This window comes from Anomaloglossus baeobatrachus, chromosome 4 (genome assembly GCF_048569485.1).
Source record: "Anomaloglossus baeobatrachus isolate aAnoBae1 chromosome 4, aAnoBae1.hap1, whole genome shotgun sequence".
In the NCBI taxonomy this organism is placed as follows: Eukaryota; Metazoa; Chordata; class Amphibia; order Anura; family Aromobatidae; genus Anomaloglossus; species Anomaloglossus baeobatrachus.
Window position 1 is genome coordinate 26,638,907 of NC_134356.1, and position 24,528 is coordinate 26,663,434.

Below are 24,528 nucleotides of genomic sequence, written 5' to 3' on the forward strand. Positions count from 1 at the left end.
CAGGCAACAAGCAGAAGAGACTTGTTTGGGCTAAAGAACACAAGGAATGGACATTAGACCAGTGGAAATCTGTGCTTTGGTCTGATGAGTCCAAATTTGAGGTCTTTGGATCCAATAGTGCGCACATTTCACATTTCGTACAGTGCCCGTGTTGACTCTGTGCGCCCGCTCCTGTCACACACATAATAGTATCCTCTCATAAAGCGCTGTAAAGCCGAACGAGCACAGACATACCAGCAACTAAACCACTAATGTTTTTTCCTCATATAAAGCATGAATATTTGTTATAATGGCCGCCTCCTGCCTATACATACAATATAAATACAACTGGGCCTTCATCCACACTGTCTGAAAGAGAAACTGTCTCTGTTACGCATAGCGACCAATCAGAGCTCAGCTTTAATGTTTTAAACCGCTCTGGTAAAATGAAACCTGCGCTGTGATTGGTTGCTATGGGCAGCAAAGAGATAGGAGAGGACACACAGGGGAAAATATCTAATACACATACAGAATTCAAAAACAGGAGGACAAAGAGTGGCTAATATGCAAAAGGTAACAAGTATTTATTAAATAGTAAGCAATTCATTACAAAAAATGTCGTGGAGAAGATGAGAAGGCATGACAAACAACCTGGCACAATGGATAATATCACAGTTAGTACAAAAGACTGCACAAATGGCTGAACTGGTAAATTGCAATACAATAACAGCATAAATACATAGTCAGTCTAAAGAACATACCCAGTGCAGCCAATTTAACCAGGAGTAGAAAAATAATAAAGTGCCAGTAGTGCAGAGGACAGAGGTCTGGATACCCCCCTAGGAAGGGTAACGCGCGTTTCGCGTGTAAGGAGTAACACGCTTCATCAGACCGTGAGGGATATGGTTTTCTCCGTTACCGGAAGTGCTAAATAGGCCAGGTGACCAGTCACATGATCTTTACTAACCAATGAATGGTGAAGAAGTCGGCGCATGCGCGGTCGGCGCAGGCGGCCGGGGATGCGCGCACGGCGTCAGGCAGGGCGCGCACGAGAGGAGGCATAGCTCCCAATCCTGTACGCCGTTCCCTGGGAGACGCCGTCGGGCAAGCCAGGACGCCAAGCGCAGACCGCGCATGCGCACAAACACACCATCCACGTCAGGAAGATAACAACTAAAGATAATGTGCTAAGTATAAAGACATAGATGATACCCGCCGGGCAACAACAGTAGGCCACATAAAAACATATAAGAATTGGTCCAATCATAAGAGTGAGAATCAATGCATAGAGTAGTAGGCATGATGTTCGATATCCGTGGCGAGTACACATACAGAGTCCAAAAAACTCAGAAGTGGATTCTTCAAACCGACAGTGGTGGTTGCATGCCGATCACACAGGACGGAGAAAAAGAACTATGAAAAATAGAAAAATAAGAAAAATTAAGAACAATTAAAAACATAAAATTCTGGAACATGTGCCAGTCCTGGATAATAAAGGAAAGGCAAATTCTCCAGAAAAAGAGGGAAGGGAGGGAGGGAGGAACTACAAGAAAGGGGCAAAGCTAAGGGACTCATTCAGGCCAGCTGGGGTCATGGAACCCAAGATGGTAATCCACTTTGTTTCCTTCTGGGCAAGAATTTTCCTAATATTGCCACCTCTGCTGCCAACATGAATTACATCTATGCCCTTAATCATAAGTGACTTGCTGTTACAGTCATGATGACTACGAAAATGTCGGGGCAGGGTTTTAAGGGTAGAAATATCCACCACCGTCTTGGCCGCACCAATGTCCCTCACATGTTCACGGACCCTGATTCGGAGTTCCCGTGAAGTCAGACCTATGTAGACCTTCGGACAGCCGCAGGTGGCATAATACACCACATTCGAGGTCGCACAAGAAATGTAACACCTGATGTCAAAAGTGCGGCTGCCATCTACAGTCATAAAGGTCTTGCTGCGGGAGACATTGGTGCACGCAAGACAGTGGCCACATGGGAAACAACCATGTAAGGGGGCAGTTTGGCCAAAAGGATGGGACACAGCTGGAACATAGTGACTGCGCACAAGATAGTCCTTCAAATTCCTGGAACGTCGTGCCGTCATAAGTGGATGGTCAGGTAAATGAGAGTTCAGGCTAGGGTCGCTCTTCAGGATTGGCCAGTATTTGTTAAGAATATCGCGCATAGTTTACCACTCATGATTAAATGTTGAAATAAAACGAACCTCTCCGAACCCCCTATCCCCTCGACCGGAAGACTGTAGGAGCTCCCGCCTCTGGGTATTCCGAGCCCGATTGTAACCCTTTTTAATGGAGCGGTGACTATAGCCCCTAGCAACCAATCTAGAGCTAAGAGCTTCAGCCTGGGCCTTGAAGTTGTCAGAGGTAGAACAGATCCGCCTCATCCTGAGAAACTGACCAACCGGGATAGCCTGAATAGTACTAGAAGTGTGGGAAGATGAAGCATGTAAAAGGGAGTTGACCGATGTCGGCTTCCTAAAGACATCGGTCTGTAGTTGCCGACATGGGTCAACTTCAATGGAAATATCTAAGAAATCAATCTGCTGTAAATCAAATTTAAATGTGAGTTTGAGATTAATGGAATTCTGATTAAGTGTATCCATAAATGTGGTGAGCTGCTCCGCTGTACCCTGCCAAAGAATAAACACATCGTCGATGTATCTAATCCAGCACTGCGCATGGGCAGCCGCCTGGACGCCCTCGTCGCCAAAAATGCCCCTCTCCCAATAGCCGAGGAACAGATTGGCGTACGAAGGCGCACAGGCCGCGCCCATCGCAGTGCCGCGTGTCTGTAAATAAAAACGATCTTTAAAAATAAAAAAGTTATGTGTAAGAATGAAGCGGAGCAGCTCGAGTATAAGTTCACAGAAATGGCCATCCCGGTTGGTGTTGCCCAGAAAGAAGCGGACCGCTTCCAAGCCGTCCTCATGATTAATGCTCGTATACAAGGCCTCGATGTCTGCTGTCACCAAAAGGGTATCAGTATCCACAAAAATCCCGTCAACCCTATTCAAGACGTCCGTCGTGTCCTTGGCATATGATGGTAAGGTCTCAACAAGTGGCTTTAAGTAATAGTCTATAAATCGACATACTGGATCACAAAGACCATCAATGCCGGACACGATCGGACGCCCCGGCGGGTTTTGGGACTTTTGTGGATTTTGGGCAGAAGATAAAATGTCGGAATCTTAGGAAAGGTTACAACTAAGCCATCAAAGACTTTTTTAGTAATAATACCATCCTCGAAAGCTCCAAGCAGTATCCGGTGGAGTAGATCGGAATAGGGGACCAGAGGGCTCGACTCCAATCTAGAATAGGTTCGTCTATCGCGTAACTGGCGATATACCTCTTTCTCATATAGGCTATTGGGCCAGACCACAATGTTGCCTCCCTTGTCCGCCGGTTTTATCTGGACATCATCCAGATTTTGCAAGTCACGAAGTGCTCTCCTCTGTGCATGGTTAAGATTGTCAAATCTACGTCTTGTTGATAGGACTTTGAATTCATCAGAAACAAGTCTGGTAAAAATCTCAACAGAGGAACAGAGGGACAAGGGGGGAAACCGTGTGGATCGTGGTAAGATAGAAGGTGGAAAACCACCTTGTTGGTCTACCTGTTGTTCAATCAGGAGGTCTTCCAAAGCCTGGAGAGCTTCCTTTTCTGCCCGGTCAATAGGGTTGTAAGACAAAGGGTTTTTAGAATGTAACTTTTTCAACAAGACCTTGCGAGAGAAAATATGGAGATCCTTCAGAGCTGTAAACACATAGGGGAGAATATCTAATACACATACAGAATTGTAGGATGGAGGGCGGTCGGCCTATACACAGAACCTCCTATCACAACTCCTATCACAAAGCATTGGAGGAGCAGCTTATATAGCTTTACACGGATGAGAGCAGTGAGTCTGGAGAAGAAGCCGGGGCTTGTGGGAAATGTAGTTTATAGAGGTCACATGGCCACCAGTGAAGGACCGCCCACTTCACACTGAGCACAGAAACGTGTATGGAGGAGATGGAGCCAGAGAAATGTAAGGAATGACGCAGTGAGGATCTGGAGATATGGCCGGGCTACTATAGAGAAGAAAGAAATAGATTCAGACATAAACCTTTTAATTTGCAAATCTTGAGGAGTTTACACTCACACACACATAATAATACAACAGCCCCAATATACAAGGAAATATCTGTGTATTACATATAGACTGATACATCGGCTACTGAACCAAGCAGATATTACAGAGAGCGGTATAACTATCCGGGGTGCAGGAGTCACAGTCACCCCAGGATCCTGGGCCCCGCATCTAATCCGGACACCGGGAAATCTGTGTCAGCCGAGAAATAGGTACAGTAATCACCCAGCTTTCCCAAAGCCAGATATGTTACTAACAAGTGTACGAAAGAGGGATAGTTCATACCCTTTAGAAATATTACTATTAACCCCTTCAACCACCTCCCCTTGGCAATTTTCCGTTTTTTCCTCCTTCCAAGAGCCATAACCTTTTTATTTTTATGTCAATATACCCATATGAGGGCTTGTTTTTTTGCAGGACGAGTTGTACTTTTGAATGACACCTTTCGTTTAACCATATATTGTACTGAAAAAAGAGAATATTAAAAGTGCAAATCCACAGTTATTTGCAGGGGGGGGTGGGGCGGGGGGTATTTAACATGTTCACTATATGGCATTATGATTCCCCAGGTCGGTACGAGTTTGTAGACACCAAACATGGATAGTTTCACTTTTATCTAAGTGGTGAAAAAAATTCAGAATTTTGCCCAAAAAAATAATTGTGCTTTTGTTGCCATTTTCCGAGGCCTGTGGGTTCTCATTTTTCAGGATCTGGGGCTCAGGGACAGCTTCTTTTTTTGCGTCTTGAGCTGACATTTTTACTTATACAATATTTGCACAGATGAGATGTTTTGATCGCCTGTTTTTGCATCTTAATGGATGTTTCTGCGACCAAAAAAAAACTATTTGAGTTATAATAATAAGTTTTATTTCTATAGCGCCAACATATTCCGCAGCGCTTTACAGTTCAGAGGGGACATGTACAGACAATATGAGACAATACAAAATCACACTATTAAGATACCAGGAGGAGCGAGGGCCCTGCTCGTAAGCTACAGTCTATGAGGTAATAGGGAAGGCACAAAAGGTGAATGGGGGAGAAAAGCTCGTCATATATGGTCCAGCCATCGATTTAATAGGGGATTCAAAACCAGGTGCATGGACCTGTCATCGGCCAGAATTCATACAGCTACAGGGGACAAGAATTGGAAGTAAAAATTTTGTTATGAAGGGCAGAAAGGGACTAGATTAGATCATGGCGGTGAGGGGATAGGCTAGTCTAAAGAAATGCATGTTTAGGGCCCGCTTAAAGCTGTGGATGTTGGGAATTAATCGGATTGCTCTTGGTAGTGTGTTCCAGAGCATAGGCGCAGCTCAGTTAGGATTATTTTCTCGCCACGCTGTGTGACAATCAGATCAATTGATTTTATATTTTGCTAGATCGAGCATTTCTGAATGGGGTACCCATGCTGCCTGATAGTATAGGTGTGACGCCCTGGCAAAACTAGGTAGTCACAGATAGGCCCCCGCACAACATCTTCCCTCATTTAGGAAACACACAGTCGACCTGAAACCCTAGTCACCCCCCCCTTAGGCCCCCTTCACACGCAGGTGTCTCCGGTACGTGCTAGGTCAGTGCCCGCATGTACCGGAGACACGGGCACACGTAAACCCATTAAAATCAATGGGTTTATGTGCACGCACGTGTTCAGCCATTGGCCCGTGCCTCCGTGTGGAGCAGACGTGTGCCAGTGTGCTCCATACAGAGGCATGTCCATTTTTCTCCGGCAGCATGGGTGTCACGCGGCCCGCACACGTACCACACGGATGTAGTGTAGATATGGGCCCATGTGACACGTGCCGGAGAAACACACGTGTCATTTTAAAAATAAAAAAGCACATACCTCCACCAGCTTTGCAGTCTCTGCCACGGCTGTCACCTCCATCCAACCCCCAGTGAATTTGAACAACACATTGTAATACTATTATATGTACTGAGGATTTCGATTGCGTTAGGGCAATGACAACCAGAGACGAGTTCTTGGTGCAAAGATGTTTATAAGATGTAACCAACAATATGTACATAAACGGAACAAAAACACAGTAGAACATAAAACACAGGAAATACCTTCCAGGATCGGAGCGAAGGGGAATTCCTGGGGCCACGCACCGGACTCCCCCGGGAGACCACCAAGAGCGAACCCCTATACAGGGACTGTCTGGCAATCACCCCAGAAGGCCTAAATGCGCAGCAGCCGGGACACAAAGGGCAATAGGGAGAGTCCAAAAATGTCTGTACAAAATGAGAGTCCAGAGTGGTTACGAACCGGAAGGAACCAGGCAGAAGTGCTGACCAAAGACGGCAGACGGAGTCCGGGCACAGCTTGATGAGACCAGGTGAAGTCCAGAGTCGGTGTCGGTTGTTTTTCAAGAGGATCCAAATATCAATCAGGAACCAAGAGCAGCAAAGCAGGAGTACACAGCAAGCAGTATACTCAGGCACTGGACTAAGCTTAGGGGCGGCCTTTTAAACAGATGGACAGGAAGTAGGGCAACAGAACAGCAAACTCCATGTTAACAAAGGGCAAGCTCTTTCAAAAGAGAACTGGAAATCCCGGAACTCTGACAGTACTCCCCCCCCCCCAGAAACGGCCTCAGGACGGATCAGGGCCTGGCTTGTCCGGGTACCGTCGATGAAACTGAGCAACCTTCCGGGGAGCTCGAATGTTACCCACAGGTTCCCAGGAATCGTCCTCGGGGGAGTACCCCTGCCAACGTACCAGATACTGAAGCCGATGCCGATGGAGCCGGGAGTCAATAATGTCCTCAACCACGAACTGCTCCTGGCCGTCAACCATCACAGGCGGAGGAGGAGGCACGATACGACCATGAAACGTATTAGGGGAGACAGGTTTGAGTAGAGAAACATGAAAGACCGGGTGTACCTTCAAATGGTGCGGCAACCTCAGCCGACAGGCAACAGGGCTCACGATCCCGGTGATCTTAAACGGACCGATGAATTTCTGCCCCAGCTTCTGCGAAGGAACGCCCAATTTCAGATTTTTGGTGGATAACCACACCGAGTCCCCTACCTTATACATGGGTGCCTGTTTCCGGTGAGTGTCTGCCGACTTCTTGTAACGCTCCTGAGCCGAAGCCAAAGTGTCCTTTAAAACCTCCAGATTCTGTCGTAGCTCCGTCACTCTGTCCTCCACCGCTGGCACCGAAACCGCCACCGGTGACCTAGGCAAAACATTCGGATGGTAACCCAAGTTAGCGAAAAAGGGCGTTACCTTAGTGGAGCTGCTCTGAGTGTTGTTATACGAGAACTCCGCCAAAGGAAGCAGCTTCAACCAATCATCCTGCAGATGGCTGACATAACATCGTAGGTACTGCTCCAGGGTTTGATTAGTCCGTTCGGTTTGCCCATTTGTCTGAGGATGGTATGCAGAGGACAAACAGACATCAATACGGAGTGCCGAACAAAACCCCTTCCAGAATTTAGACGTGAACTGCACGCCCCGGTCAGAGATGATCTCATCTGGTACCCCATGCAATCGAAATACATTCTGGATAACCAAATCCACTGTCTCTGCGGCTGAGGGAAGACCGGTACATGGAATAAAGTGAGCAGCTTTGGTCAACCGATCTACCACCACTAAAATGGTATTGTTACCGCCTGAGACTGGCAACTCCACGATAAAATCCATTGAGATGGATCCCCAAGGGCGAGATGGAACGGGTAACGGTTGAAGGAGTCCCGTAGGAGCCACACGAGGGACCTTGCACCGGGCACAAACCACACATGAGTGGACATAGTCTTCCACATCCTTTAAACAGGTTGGCCACCAGAAAAAAAACGACTCAGAAATTCCTGCGTCTTCTGTACCCCCCTATGACCTGCCAACACGGAGTCATGGACCAATTTGAGAACCCGAAGTCTTACAGCCTCCGGGACATAAATACGTCGCTCTCTCAACCACACACCATTCCGAAGGACAAGAGTCACATCATTCGGGGGGGCAGCAAGAAATACGTCACCATCATAGGCCTGCTTGATGTCCTTCCACAAGTCCTGGTCCTGGATTACTCCAACGAAATTGGCATCAGATAACACGGTCTGAGACGGGGTTCCAGGCACGGAGTCCATGGCGTGGATTCGGGACAAGGCATCGGCTTTCCCATTACGTGAACCTGGACGGTATGTAACGATAAAATTGAACTGGTTAAGGAACAGGCTCCAACGGGCTTGCCGTGGAGACAGGCACCTGGCAGATTTAAGGAATTCCAGGTTACGATGGTCTGTGAGAACTATCACTTGCTGCGCTGCTCCCTGTAAGTGGTGTCTCCATTCCTTAAAAGCTGCAATAATCGCCAACAATTCCTTGTCCGCAATGTCATAGTTCCTTTCTGCAGGGGACAACCGGCGAGAAAAGAAAGCACACGGATGCAAGAGACTCTTGTCCCCAGTTCTTTGGGAAAGGATAGCCCCTAAGGCATAATCGGAAGCGTCGACTTCCACAATAAAGGGGAGTGCGGGATTCGGGTGTATTAGTATTGGTGCTGAGGTAAAACAAACCTTGAGACGATTGAAAGCTTCCTGGGCCTGGGCGGACCACACAAACTTCTGTCCTTTCTTGGTTAACAGAGTAATAGGACGGACGATCTCTGAAAAGTTACGGATAAAGCGTCTGTAAAAGTTGGCAAAACCGACAAAGCGTTGTACCTCCTTGATGTTTCCCGGTTCCGGCCAGTCTAGAATTGCTTGTATCTTGCCAGACTCCATGTTCAGTCCCTGAGGAGAGATGACATATCCTAAAAATTGTATTTTTGAGCAATGGAATTCGCACTTCTCCAGTTTAATATACAGGTGGTTATCCCTCAGTCGGGCAAGTACTGTCTTGACGTGCTCCTGGTGTTCCTGTAGGGAATCAGAAAAGATCAAGATATCATCCAGGTAAATGACCATGAATTGGTCCATTATATCCCTAAAAATATCGTTGACTAGGTGTTGGAAAGCCGCAGGAGCGTTACAAAGTCCAAAAGGCATCACTAGATACTCATAATGTCCATACCGACATCTGAACGCTGTCTTCCACTCGTCTCCGGGACGTATGCGGAGTAGATTATATGCCCCACGGAGATCCAATTTAGTGAATATCTTTGCCTGTTGGACTCTCTCCAATAGCTCAGGAATCAACGGTAACGGATACCGGTTCCGGATGGTTATCTTATTTAGTTCCCGGTAGTCGATACAAGGTCTCAGAGTCCCCTCTTTCTTTTTCACAAAAAAGATGGGTGCCCCTGCTGGTGAGGTAGAAGGTCGAATAAATCCCTTGGCTAGACTTTCATCAATGTAATCTTTTAGTGCTTCTACCTCAGGTGCCGCCAACGGGTAGACATGACCAAACGGGATCTCTGCCCCTGGGAGTAAGTCTATGGGACAATCATACGGTCTATGCGGGGGAAGCCGATCTGCTTTTCTTTTGTCGCATATATCAGCGAAGTCATGATATACCGGGGGGTAGAACAGGTACCTGTACAGTGCCCTCCGCATTCGGTGTTGCTGGAACCGGTACAGTTGGACTAATGGTCGGACCACTCTGCGGTGGGAAGGATATTTCTTTAGTCTCCCAATCGATGACTGGATTTGTAGACCGCAGCCACGGAATTCCTAAAATTATCGGAAAATGGGGAGAAGAAATTATCATGAAAACAAGGGTCTCCTGCTGACCTGGCTTCATCACACATTCTAGGGGTACTGTTTCCCGATCAACTGGTCCAGAAACTAATGGAGAACCGTCTACCGTCTCCATGGTAACCGGTGAGGATCTTTGTTGAGTCTGGATACCGTGTTTCCTGGCAAAAGAAGAGTCCATGAAATTTCCCCCTGCCCCAGAGTCTATCATAGCAGATGTAGGAATTAACTGTCCCTCCCACCGTATCTGAATGGGAAGCGAGCAATGGGTGTATTTCACTTCTGAGTCCTTAGGTGAAGTTGACATTACAGTCAAGGGAAATACAGCATCCAGGTGTCCACTTGCCTCAGAGATATCGGACTCTGTGTCCGTGTTGTCACACTCTGCCATGGCTGCCAATACCTTATTTGGGCGATTTGGACGTTTTGGGCAGTCAATCAGAAAATGGTCTGATTGACCGCAATAGAAACACAAACGCTCACGGAGCCGGTGTTCACGACGTTCGTTGGTCTCTCGCTTTTGTAGAGAGTCCACTTGCATAGGAACATCCTCGGCCTCCCGTGGCGTCCTGAGAGCGGGTTCTCTGGAAGGAAACGCAAAGTTGGTTACCCGGTTTACAGCTGCCCATTTTTCCTGTCTACGTTCCGTCAAGCGGGTATCGATTTGCGCCATTGCTGTTAGAAAGTCATCCAGATGATTTAAACGGATATCACGATTCTCTATCATAGGATTAGCCCAAGCCAGTGCTCGTGAGGTTAACAACATGATTATACATAACACTTTTGACCGGTCAGAACGGTAATAATCAGCATGTACATCAAAAAACAGTATACACTGGTTAACAAATCCACGAAACTGACTACGATCACCACTGAAACGAAATGGGGGTAACCTAGGCATACCGGCAGCTGATACGGACGTAGTGGGGGCGGCTTCCTGAGCCTCCACTCTGGTTTGCAAATCCTGAATAGCCGGACCCAGTACCTGGTGATCATGGCCCAGCTGTACCTCCACATCTCTAAGCTTAGTTTGCACCGCCTCCATCTCCTGCTGCAAGGAGTTAATCATGGAAAACAGCTGATCTACTCGTGTCTCAGTCATTGCCCCAGCGAAATCCTCTTATTGGCCTGAGTATAATGTAATACTATTATATGTACTGAGGATTTCGACTGCGTTAGGGCAATGACAACCAGAGACGAGTTCTTGGTGCAAAGATGTTTATAAGATGTAACCAACAATATGTACATAAACGGAACAAAAACACAGTAGAACATAAAACACAGGAAATACCTTCCAGGATCGGAGCGAAGGGGAATTCCCAGGGCCACGCACCGGACTCCCCCAGGGAGACCACCAAGAGCGAACCCCTATACAGGGACTGTCTGGCAATCACCCCAGAAGGCCTAAATGCGCAGCAGCCGGGACACAAAGGGCAATAGGGAGAGTCCAAAAATGTCCGTACAAGATGAGAGTCCAGAGTGGTTACGAACCGGAAGGAACCAGGCAGAAGTGCTGACCAAAGACGGCAGACGGAGTCCGGGCACAGCTTGATGAGACCAGGTGAAGTCCAGAGTCGGTGTCGGTTGTTTTTCAAGAGGATCCAAATATCAATCAGGAACCAAGAGCAGCAAAGCAGGAGTACACAGCAAGCAGTATACTCAGGCACTGGACTAAGCTTAGGGGCGGCCTTTTAAACAGATGGACAGGAAGTAGGGCAACAGAACAGCAAACTCCATGTTAACAAAGGGCAAGCTCTTTCAAAAGAGAACTGGAAATCCCGGAACTCTGACACACATCTTCACTGGGGGCCGGAAGCAGAGTCAGCAGGGCGTGGCCTGTGCCGGACACTGTCATTCAGCACCACAGACAGCTCCGGAAGACACAGGTAAGGCGGGGCTTTCCGCTCTCCGTGTTTTATTACGTATAACACACGGAGAACACGCATGTGCCACAAACACGGTACACTGGGAGCAAACCACCCCTTTAATACGTACGTGAAAAAACGGTACCTTTTTTCATGTTCGTGTGAAGGGGCCCTTAGGAAAAGATAGACACACCAGTGGGCGTGACCAGGCCGTTGGACAAGCCCACCCAGGGGTCTAGACAGCCTGGGGTGGGAAAACAGTAGTTAGTGTAGTTTTGGAGTTCAAGGAGAGAGGAGTGTGGGCTGAAGCTAAGTGTAGCTCCAGCAGAGAAAGTTCAAGTTGAACGGTGCCAGGGTAGGAGCCCTGGTGCCACTGGCTAGATGGCAGACGGTGGTCTCCGTCAGCAGGAGACGGGAAGACGGCTTGGCAGAACAGAGGTGTACCGGGCCAGGGTTGTAGCCCGCCGGTACCGACACAGGGAACAGACCCAGAAACCGGAGCACAAAGGAGGGTACTCGGACCCTGAAACCAGGACCGGAAATAAGCGGCTTGGTTAACCAACCGATTAAGGCCAGGATTATAGGTCCTGTCCCACCCAAAGTCCCTGATAGAAGACAACAGCCCACCGAAAGGAATAAGAGGTCACCGCCAGGGCCCATAGATCCCACGGGCCAGCATCTGCGGACTCGGCTCTTTAGGCCACATCCAGCCGGGAGCGGACTCATGAGTTCCAGACTAGGAAGTCCATCTTACACAAAGTAAGTGCAGAGGAAAATTATAGAGACCACCAGCCTGGGTGGGGGACCCGAATGCAACCGGCCGCGGCACCGGCCACCAGCACCTTACTTTACCAGAGACTCGTGTGATTTCTTGACTGATTAATCAAGCACTCCCCCCTGGCGTCGCTATACCCTGCACCAGACGGCACATAGGGAGCATAGTTTTCCCATTTCCTGGCAATAGACACATAGAGACAGGCAGAGGAGGAAAAAGCTGTGGAGCCTAGGAGAAAGGCTTGTGACTTAGCTAGCTAGGAAGTGAGGGTAGGCAACACTCATTATGAGAGTAGGATTCCACTTGTGAGAAACTCACGCTTATCTCGCATCGCATCACCCGGCACGGCCTGCCTCTTTCCTGACAGGAGCGGGTCAGCTGCATAGAAATACAGAAGCCGACCCGCTCCTGTCGAGAGAAGTAGGCCATGACAGGTGATGCAGTGCAAGATATGCGTGAGTTTCTCGCAAGTGGAATCCTACCCTAAAGGTTACTAAAGAGGGATACAGAGGCCCCTGAAAAGAGCTCCAGCCGGATGTTGCTTTTTTTATGGTACATCTCACGTTATGCCGGCGTCACACAGGACGATAAATCGTGCAATCGCATAAGCAATCGCACCCGCCCCCGTCGTTTGTGCGTCACGGGCAATTAGTTGCTTGTGGCGCACAAAGTAGTTAACCCCGTCACACTCACTTACCCCCCCAGGCGACGTCGCTGTGGGCGGCGAACACACTCTTCCTGAAGGGGGAGGGACGTTTGGAGTCACAGCGACGTCACACGGAAGCCGGCCAATAGAAGCGGAGGGGCGGAGATGAGCGGGACGTAACATCCCGCCCACCTCCTTCCTTCCGCATTGCCGGCAGGACGCAGGTAAGCTGTGTTCGTCGTTCCCGAGGTGTTACACGGAGCGACGTGTGCTGCCACGGGAACGATAAACAGCCGGAGCACAGAAGGAGGACAGACATTCTGAAAATGAACGACATGTCAACGAGCAACGATAAGGTATTTTTGCTCGTTCACAGTCGTTCGGAGGTGTCACACGGTACGATATCTCTGATGATGCCAAATGTGCATCACTAACGACGTGACCCCAACGACATATCGCCCGTTATATCGTACCGTGTGACGCCGGCATTAGTCCCTGGTTCCTAGACAAGATTTCCCCTTGACACATTTTCGTGACTTTTTTTTAGTCACAAATACTAGTTAAAGCAATAAATGGAGCATTTTTATTTTCTGCTAAATTCATGAACTGTGTGCAAAATTTTGAAAACTTTGGGGCAAAATAAATTCGTCAAAAAAAGACAAAATAAGAAAATTGGCTTCATGAAATCACAAATGATGAATCCGGCCCATAGTTTTCTTAGATGTTTGTTTGCACATTGTACCGTACTTTCCGAATTATAAGACGCACTTTTTTCCCCCCAAAACTGGGGGAAGAATGGAGGTGTGTCTTATAATCCGGGTATGGTATAGGCGAAGTTCACACTTCTGTTGTTTTGCATCAGTCACAATCCGCCGCCTTGAGGAATTACGGTATCCTGCAAAATATTTTGCAGGAATCCTTTTTTTTCCCCCATAGAATTCTATTAGCGACGGATTGTGACTGATAGCACTGCGTTGCATCCGCCGAGTGACGGATCAGTCGTCTACTGACTGACCATCCGGCGGGAGCAACGTTTTTTGTCTGCGGCTGATTGTTTTTTTTACTGTGAGCATGCGCACAGTAAAAAACCATGATGACTGTAAATTCAGTTCCAGCGGCCGAAACGATCAGCTGATCGCCCGGTTGGTCAGCTATTGTGAGCAATGAGCTGATCGCCCGGTGGCTGGCTATTGTGAACGATCAGCTGATCGCCCGGCGGCCGTAAAAAAAAACCCAGTAAAAAAGAAAAAAACACAAAGGATCTTTTTTTGCAGCATCAGTTGTGCCACTATCTGCAACGCAACGCATCCGTTGCATCAGTTACACTACTGATTGTGACTGATGCAAAACAACGGAAGTGTGAACTTAGCCTTACCGGCACTGGTGTCACAGGGTCGGAGATACTGAGAGCTCGGAGAGGGGGGTGTCACTGCAGCGGAGCAGCTCAGGAGGGTCAGTGGACAGTCAGCGAAACTGCGGACTCGTGGGGTGTTGCTGCTGCGGGCACCATTAATCTGCCAGCGGGCTGCTGGCTGTTTTGAGTTGTCAGTTGACACGATGGAGTTCAAGAAAATGGAAGTAGAGGCCAATCTGTGCAAGCGCTCGCTCTGCAGCCATTTTCTTGAATTCCATTGTGTGAACAGTCGAAGATTCCACGGAGCCTGCAGCCCACCAGCAGATCAATGGCGCCAGCTGCCGCGACACCCCACGAGCCCGCTGTATTGCCGACCCTCGTGCCACTGACCCTCCTGAGCCGGGACACCCCTTCCTCCGAGCCCACAGCATCACCGACCCTGCCTCCTGTGACCTCTCTGAGCTGCGACAACACTGCCGCTGTCCCCTGGATAGCTAAAATAAGACGCACTAGAATTATAAGGCGGACCCTAATTTTAACAGTAAAAATGTTTTTTTCCTATATTCCTCCTTCAAATTTGGGGTGCGTCTTATAATCCGGAGAGTCTTATAAAACGAAAAATACGGTACTTAGAGAAATCATATCCCACTGTAGTTACATTAGGTGAATATATTTCTTCCCTGAAGCCGCCCCTCCCAGATGACTACTGCAGCATTTAGTAAGGAGAAATTTTTATAAAATTGCCCCCAGTTCACCGAGCCGCACACACAATAAAAAATACCAGCAGTAATGTGAAATAATATACCATTTATTATCAGCAGTTTTATCTGTAGTTATACAATCATTTGTCTTATAATTAGTCATTTATTTTATTTATTACAGTAAAAATATTTTAATTTTTTCCATCTGGAAACCATTAACAAGCTGTTGTCAGATCCTCATATTTTTATGAGAATTCTTATAACTGTATGATGGTGTACGGTAATTCTGGCCACCACTAGGGGGAGCTAAATGTTTAAAGACTTTTGCAGCATTTTTTGGACTTAAAGGGGTTTTCCAATTATAGAAAAATGGTTCCCAATCGTTTCCCAACCTGTAACATACAGTTAGTACTTGCCCTCCCGCTGTTCGCACCAGTTCTCCACCGCAGCTTTGGTTTCTGTGTTTCGGCTGCAGCGGTGACACCATGACTGCAACGCACATCGCTGCAACTTGACGCTGGACCGGGGGAGGGGGAGTACTGTCTATGTTTGTGATTTTACATGCTGGGAAAGGATTAGGGATCACTTTTCTAGAAGTGGAAATCTCCTTTAATGACAGCTGTATAAATCTTTACGTCGTGATCTCCCCTTCGTAATGGCTGAAAGTAGCGGCTGTTACAGCTATAGCTATCAGGGTACAGGCAGGAGCCGGCAGCGGTGACTCCGGCCTCATAGTACTCTGCTATGCTACTAGTGATATCAATATTCAGAAAACGCCACCTTCATGTGCTCAATGTGCTGACTACACAGGATGAAAATAACAGGATCTGTCACCAGCAACTCATGTCATCATAACAGCAAATGGATCCAATTGTCAGAGTCAAGACAACAAACATTTACTAAATGGAAGCAGAAGCAGTGATCGGCTGATCATCAGGAGATCTCGCCTAAGGGGAATATATCATCTATATCTTCTAATAATTAACACCGGAGCTGAGCCTGTTGTATACAGGGGAAATGTTGGGTCTTTTCCACAGTATCTGTCTTTAAAGGGAATCTGTCAGCAGGTTTTCGTTATGTAATCTGACAGTAGCATGATGTAAGGGCAGAAAGTCTAATTCCAGGGACGTGTCACTTGCTCAGTAGCTTGCTGTAATTTCAATCAGTGTTTTATCAGCAGGAGATTATCACTAGAGGACTAGGTCCCATGTGGCAGCTAGTCCAGCTAGTCTGTGTAACCCCACCCCAGCACTGATTGGCAGATTGCTGACAATATACAGTGTACACAGGAAGCTGCCAATCAGTGGTGTGGGCGGGGTTATACACAGCTCAGCATTCCTAGTTCTGCTACCTCTACAGGAACAAAAACAGGGATTCTATCAAAACTACACAAAGCAGTCAAGTAAGTGACATCCCTGGAATCAGGCTTTCTGCCCCTACATCAGGCTGCTCCCAGATTACATAACAAAAACCTGCTGACAGATTACATTTAGCAAACAATCAAACTGTGAACTTAATAAATGTTGCTGTCAGTCACTAAAAGTGGTATTTAAGAGCCCAGAGATCCGGCTCAGGCGTTAGTTCCGGGGCCCATTAGCCTCCCTGCAGTATGACCATGAGGTGTCGATGGGCTGCCATGACAGCCGGGGATTTCCTGTGATGTTCAGCCATAATTTTTACTTTACTCAACATTAATGGAGCATTGCTGTATATAGAACAAGCGATCGCAGGGTCAAGCACGTTATAAAAGCAACTTACCATGTTAGAAAAAGAAAAAAAAACACAAACATTCAAATCCCCCTCCTTTTCCTAAGTTAAAAATAAAGGAATGTAAAAAATTCAAAAATAGAAAAAAAAAATTATATATAAATCTGAAATTAATCAGCACAATCTGCATTTGGATTTTTTTGATGACCTACCATGACGGCCGAGGACCTACGTAAAGTCCACATACCGGTCAAGCTGATTTTCCTGTGATGTTCAGCCATAAACTGTGATTTTTATTCTACACAACATTAATGGAGCATTGCTGTACATAGAACAAGCGATCGCAGGGTCAAGGCCGTTAAAAAAAAGTAACTTAAGATATTAAAAAAGAAAAAAAAACATTCTAATCCCCCTCCTTTTCCTAAGTTAAAAATAAAGAAATGTAAAAAATTAAAAAATAGAAAATAAAAATGCATATATATTGAAATTAATCAGAACAATCTGCATTTGGATTTTTTTTCCCCATTTTCCTAACTTTATACGGTAAAATGAATGGTGTCAAAATCTACAACTAGTCTCACAACGCACAAGCTCTTATACGTCTATGGTGACGGAAAGATAAGAAAGATATGAGAATTAGAAAATTGGGAGGAAAAAGTTATAATGCAAAAATCTAAATTGTAGGTTTAAAGGATTAAATCTGAATAATCCTAAATTTGCATTATCTAAGGATTAGACGCTATTATTACATATGATCTGTTTTCTCTTTTTCTTATTGATTTTCACATTTGATTGTAATTTTTATATTTTATCTTCTGTACATGATGATGGGGGCGGCCATATTGTCTGAGCTGCTGCTATTTTCTGTTAATGTCACTCAAAGATTTGCTCCAGAGCAGACACATGGATGGAGGAGACCATCGTCAGGAGAGGACTTGTGGGCATGCTCTGTGTCCTGTGCAGAGATCCCTGTGCGGGGAGGGGGAGCTGTGTCCATCAGTTATTGTCAATGGTGGATTTATACCAGCTTTATACCAGAGGTGTTACCTTACACTTAATTTCCTTCCTGTGTTGATAATGAGACTGCTGAGAAGTGATCTCTGTGGAAAATCTATTGTTAAGGTCAGTGGTGTCAGGAAACACAGGAAGATTTCAGGAGGCTCCGGAGGGAAATGTATTTTATGTCATAGAAAACCAGAAAAATGTTTAGAAAGAAAGTTAGTTTAAAAATTGGGATTTTTCTGATGTTTCTTTCCAGTTATGTTCTAATCTTCACCCAGCTATATACATAGTGATCATCAATATATACCCTAACTACACGTAACGCAGCATGAAGGGGCTCGGAGAAGGCGGCAGTGAAGGTGTGTAAGTGTCTGATGGGGTCACACAGCTCATAAAAGGACAACTGCCCGGCCCCATAATCCAGACAGATCCTGACTCTATCACTGGAGATCTTGTCAGTTAACTGGATCACGTTCCAGTCATGTATCACTGAAAACTGATTCTTATATCTCCTCAAACACCAGGACTTGTTATTATAGCCAATCAGTGACTGATCTCCCCTCCTGTCTATACTGGGGTAACACATCCCCACACTCCACCCCCCTGATCTACTGCTCTCCACATCCCAGTAATGTTGTCCTGAGGTAAATCCCCTCCTGCTCATCACCTGATGATATTTCTGGAATCTCTCTGCTGTTTCTGGACGTTTCTGCTTCTCTTCTGTGCTGGTCGCAGTTTTCAGTTCATCTGATATAAGGAGATAATTAGCAGCTGTGTTTACATCCAGTAATATGTCTGCAGGACCCTCCACATAGATCCCGCTCCTTATACCTGATATTACCTCACATAATGTGTGTAATGTGTGTGAGATCACAGCCACATCCAGGTCATCTCCATCATGGAGCTGCTTATCATGTCCCCCTGTGTCCTCATCACCTCCCTCCTCCTCAGGATCACACAAGTCCCCGGTGTCTGGTTCCTGTAAGACGGTCAGTGGATCAGTCATGTTACACAGCTCCTCAATGTGCCTCATCTTCCTGGACAGCTTGTCCTTCTTTATCTCCAGCTGATGGATCAGAGCAGACAGTGACAGTGACTCTTCCTTTTCCTGCCTGGAGATCTCACTCAGGACCTTCTTCTCCAGGTCGTCCACCCGTCTCCTGATGTCTGTACACAGGGCAGTGACTCTCTCGGCTTCTCCGGCTGCTTTCTCTTGAGCTTTTCTCCTCTGCTCCTCCAGACTCCGGACTCTTTCCTCAGTCTTCTCTCTCTTTGTGATCAGTTTCTGGAGAACATTTCTCAGTTTCTTCTTCTTCTTCTCTGAGGCCTCATCCAGTGACTCCATTTTATGTCCATTATGTTTCCCAATCAAACTGCAGGACACACAGATACAAGCAGCGTCCTCGGTGCAGTAATATTCCAGGATCTTCTTATGAACAGAACATTTCCTTTTCTCCAGAGAAGTGCTGGGGTCAGATAAGACGTGTTCTGGTGATTTGCTGTGAGCCCTCAGGTGTTTCTCACACAGAGAAGCCTCACAGTGTAGACAGGATCTAACAGCAGGTACAGGAGAGTCCACACAGTGAGTGCAGCAGATCCCGGTGATCTCTTGTTCTTGCTGAGTAACCAGGAAACGTTCTGCGACATTATGAAGATTTATGTTTCTCATCAGCGCCGGCCGCTCCTGAAACTGTTCTCTGCAGTCAGGACAGGAATAAACTCCAGACCCGTCCTGTGTATCCAGCACACGATCAATACAGACCCGGCAGAAGTTGTGTCCACATCTCAGCGTTACAGGATCCTTAAAAATAGATAAACAGATGGAGCAGAGCAGCTCGTCATTCAGAATAGCAGACGCCATGGCTGACGGAAGAAGGAAGAAATGAAACTGAAAGTGGATGATCCGGAACAAGAAAACTGTAGTTACACCCATTCACTTAACCCCTTAAAGCTGCAGCATTTCTTTTTCATCTCAGCATTCTAAAAGCCAAAGTTTTCTATTTTTCTATTTTTTTTTTTAATCCAATCAATTTTTATTGTAGGAAGTTACATTACAAAAAAGGAGAAATTCAGGTATCATTGGCAATAATACACAAAGAAAACAACGCTGTAACATGTGGTAGTATCACCTTTGATTATGATTCACATTTCCTGTCACACCACCACCAATCATGTCTGATGCAAGTTGCAACTTTTTTAGGTTAATCAATACCCAATACGTATAGAGTCAACCTACCAATTTACTCTTTAATCCTCAAAATGAGGGATCCAAACAACCAGAACCAGAGAGTAAGAAAGGAAGATAAGAAAAGGGAGGGGAGAGAGAGGTGGGGGAGAGGGGGAGAACCATGGATGGTTGCAAGGAAGCAACCAGGGAGGGGGAGGGAGGGAATTGGATGGCGTTTTGGGGTAGCCCGAGCAGTAACAACAACAGAGATTTAAACACCTTGACTATTGACATGTGGTATGGGTGAACTCCCTGCGTAACACACACTTTGAGCCTATTTGACCCGTTTTTAATTATCAACAGTTTGCCCTGGAAACAGATGCCTGACAGGGGATGCATATACAGAGTTTAACCACGTGTCCCAAATCTGAAGTATTTTGTTTTTGGCGCGGATGGAGTGAGCCAGACAGAACTCGTATTGGCATTGGAGATTAATTCGGTTATATAGTTCAACTAATGTAGGCGTCTTTGGGGATTTCCAGTGCAAACTTATGCAATATCTGGCAGCTACTAGAATGTGAACTAATAAACCCCTGGATTCCCAAGAGAACTCCTCTATACCCACGTTTAGCACTGCCAGAGCCGGATTCGGATTAATACGATTGCCTGTCAGCTCACCCATCAGGCCAAACACCTCCAACCAGAACGAGAAAACCTTGGGACAAGCCCACCAGCAGTGACCAAGAGTACCCCTTTGGAGGCAGCCCTTCCAACAATGTGGCGAATAATTTGGGAGGAACTGTGCTAAGTTGGCTGGGGACCGATACCATCGCAGGTGTACTTTTTTCAGTTGCTCCAGATGATTTATACACTTGGAATATTTTTGGATATTTGCTGATGCCGAGTGCCAGTTTGAAGGTGAGGTAGAGACACTCAACTCCACGTCCCATTTATTCATATAAGGAGATTTTTGCTCTTCGGGGGGGTTATTGAGCCATTTGTATGTCGAGGAGATACCTTTGGATTTAATTATCTTTTTAAATACCAAAGCTTTTGTTGTAGGTAACAGAGGCTTTGACTTTGGAGGAAATTTAGAGGCCAGAAAATGACTAATTTGGATGTGTTGATAGAAACAGCCCTTTAAAGAGGGGTGTTCCCGTACTATTTCATTAAAGGGGTTAACACCCAAATAGATCCGCCAGCACTGTAATGCCCGATCCCTCCCACCTGGCCAGATTCAAAAAGGGGATTTGAGATTCCAACGACTTGAGGGAAATCTCTGAAAGAGGAATCTGAATCTTATGAATCAAGTCATTTCGCCAGACCTCCAGGGAGGCTGACATGGTGGGAACACACGGGGAGAACCGTGAACGGCTCAAATATTCTGCTTCCATCATTCTTCTGACCGAGCCCTGGCGGGACAGGAAATTTTCAATCTGAGCCCATCTATGTGAATTACCTGGACGCCACCATTCCTTTAGTGATTCAATTAGTAAGGCTTTATAATATGCCGTTATGTTTGGGGTGCCCAATCCCCCTAAGTCATATGGGGGGTATAACACTTTACCTGCGACCCTAGCCCTTTTATTACCCCAGACAAATTTGTTAGTCAACGATTGAAGTTTCATCAGGGTTTTGTGAGAAATTTTGATGGGAAGGCATCTGAGCACATACAATATTTTGGGTAAGAAAACCATTTTAAAGGACTGTATCCTGGCCATCCAGGACAATGATATTTTTTCAAACCTTCCCAATTCCTTTTCTAAATTTTGGATCAGAGGTTCCAAATTTTCTTTAATTAACATCTGCGATGGTGTCAGCTTAATACCCAAATAAGGTATCCCCCTGTCGCACCATTTGAATTGAAAGGCCCCCTCCAGCGCACTCCTGGCCTCCGCCGGTACATTAAACGGCAGTATCAAAGACTTTGCCGCATTAAGCTTATAATACGACACTTTAGAAAAGTTTGATAATGTGTTCACCACTGCTGGAATCGACACTGCAAGGTTAGAACAGGAAATGATCACATCGTCTCCGTATAAACCAAGTTTATGTTCAAATTCCCCAACTCTTATACCAGAAATGGCTATGTTTTTTCGTATAGCTTCCGCCAGAGGTTCTACCACTAAAGCAAAAATAGCGGGAGACAATGGACACCCCTGGCGGGTGCCATTACTTCTTTGAAATTTAGATGACAGAAACCCCGATGCCAACACTGACGCATTTGGGTAAGAGTAGAGGGCTAGAATGGATGACTTGATGTTCCCCAAGAACCCGAATTTTGTTAGAACTCTCTCCAGGTATCCCCAGTGCACCCTGTCAAAGGCTTTTTCAGCATCAAGAGACAGGAATGCACTGGGTTCACCCGATATCTCCACCAGTCCAATCAAGTCAAGCATCCGTCTGGTGCCATCCTTAGATTGCCTCCCTGTCACAAACCCAACTTGGTCTGGAGCCACTAAGGTCGGGATCACTTTATGAAGTCTATCTGCCACTAGTTTGGCATAAATTTTAACATCACAATTTAGGAGTGAAATGGGCCTAAAATTACCCGGGGTGTCTGCAGGTTTCCCTGGCTTTGGTAGCGTGATAATTATCGCTTCTAAGTTGTCTGGGGAAATTGACCCTTTATTTTGCCAAAAATTGAAGGTTTTTGACATAAAGGGGGACAGAGTGGATGTAAATTGTTTGTAATATTCGTATGGCAGCCCATCGGGGCCCGGGGCAGAGTTAGACTTAGTCATTTTGATGGCACCTAGGATTTCATGTGTAGTAAAGGGAAGATTACTATTTTTCTATTGATACAGCCGTACTAGGGCTTTTTTTTTTTCAAGGAAGTATTTTAAATTTTGGCGGCTGACAGAAGGAAAAAAAAATAACCCCTTCCCCCCCGGGCCTGAAAACACCTTAATGACCGGGCCATTTTTTACAATTTTGGCCAGTGTCACTTTGACAGGTTCTAACTCTGGAACGGTTCAACGGATCCCGGAGATTCTGACAATGTTTTTTCATGACATATTGTACTTCATGATAGCTGTAAACTTACGCTGTTATTTTTTAGCATTTATTTGTAAAAATATCAGAAGTTTGCAATTTTCTACCCATAAGGCTATGTTCGCACTTTGCATTTTTTCCTGCCTTTCAGCAGCGTTTTGAGCTGCAGCGTTTTAATGCAAAATTGCTTGCGTTTTGATTTCCAGGCAAAGTCTATGGAAAAATAGAGCTTTTTTTTGTGTGCACGATGCTTTTACAAACGCAGCGTTTTAGTTGCTTAAAATTTGTCAAAAAAAACCCTCTGCGTTTGAAGAAGCAACATGTCAATTGTTTTTGCCATTTTGGCAGCGTTTTAATAACATTGAAGTAAATGTGAAATGTCAAAACGCATATTTTTCAAGAAAGAATGCATTTCACTTTTTACAAGCGAACTGCATGTGTTTTTGACATAATAAGCGCAGGTCTTTCGGTCTCTCTCTGTCGGTCGTTCTGTCAGTCGTCTCTCTCTATGTCTCTATCTCTCTCTCTGTCCATGTCGGTCTCTCCCTCCTACCCCCTCTCTCATACTCACCGAGCCACGATCACCGGCGCGGCGCTGCACGGCATTCACACTGTGGCGGCTTCTCCTCTTTTGAAAATGCCGGCCGCTCATTAATCTCGTATTCCCTGCTTCCTCCGCCCACCGGCGTCTATGTTGGCTGCAGTCAGACACGCCCCCACGCTGAGTGAAACCTGTCTTACTGCAACCAATCACAGCCGCCGGTGGGCGTGTCTATATCGAGCAGAAAAAAAAATAACGAATTAAAAAAAAAAAACGACGTGCGGTCCCCCCCAATTTTGATACCAGCCAGGGTAAAACCACACGGCTGAAGGCTGGTATTCTCAGGATGGGGAGCTCCACGTTATGGGGAGCCCACCAACCTAACAATATCAGCCAGCAGCCGCCCGGAATTACCGCATTAGATGCGACAGTCCCGAGATTTTACCCGGCTCATCTCGAATTGCCCTGGTGCGGTGACAAACCGGGTAATAAGGAGTTAATGGCAGCAGCCCATAGCTGCCACTAAGTCCTAGGTTAATCATGGCAGGAGTCTCCCCGAGATACCTTCCATGATTAACCTGTAAGTTAAAGAAAATAAACACACACACTCAAAAAATCCTTTATTTGGAATGAAAGACAAAAAAAACACCCTCTTTCACCACTTTATTAACCCGTCAAAAAAACTCCAGGTCCGACGTAATCCACGCAAGGTCCCACGACGCTTTCAGCTCTTCTACATTGGAAGCTGACAGGAGCGGCAGTAGAACACCGCCGCTTCTGTGAGCTCCATGCAGCAACTAAAGTGAGTCGCGCGATCAGCTGTGCTCACTGAGGTTACTCGCAGCCACCGCTCTCAGGTGGAGGACTGCAACTGTGGCCGCGAGTTAAGGCGGTGTCACATGGGACGATATGTCGTGCGATCGCATAAGTGATTGCACCCGCCCCCGTCGTTTGTGCGTCACGGGTAATTCATTGCCCGTGGCGCACAAAGTCGTTAAACCCCCGTCACAC

General features: G+C 46.4%; 1 protein-coding gene across 1 annotated transcript; it reads right to left on the reverse strand.

Annotated features, from left to right (window-relative positions):
- Nucleotides 1-622: 622 nt before the first annotated feature.
- LOC142302831 (tripartite motif-containing 13-like) lies at nucleotides 623-19,676 on the reverse strand. Its single transcript, XM_075343942.1, has 2 exons — nucleotides 18,483-19,676; nucleotides 623-1,392 (listed from the first exon to the last, which is right to left on the reverse strand). The coding sequence occupies exons 1-2, from the start codon at nucleotides 19,674-19,676 to the stop codon at nucleotides 1,258-1,260; spliced, it is 1,329 nt and encodes a 442-aa protein (XP_075200057.1). The 3' UTR covers nucleotides 623-1,257.
- Nucleotides 19,677-24,528: the final 4,852 nt, after the last annotated feature.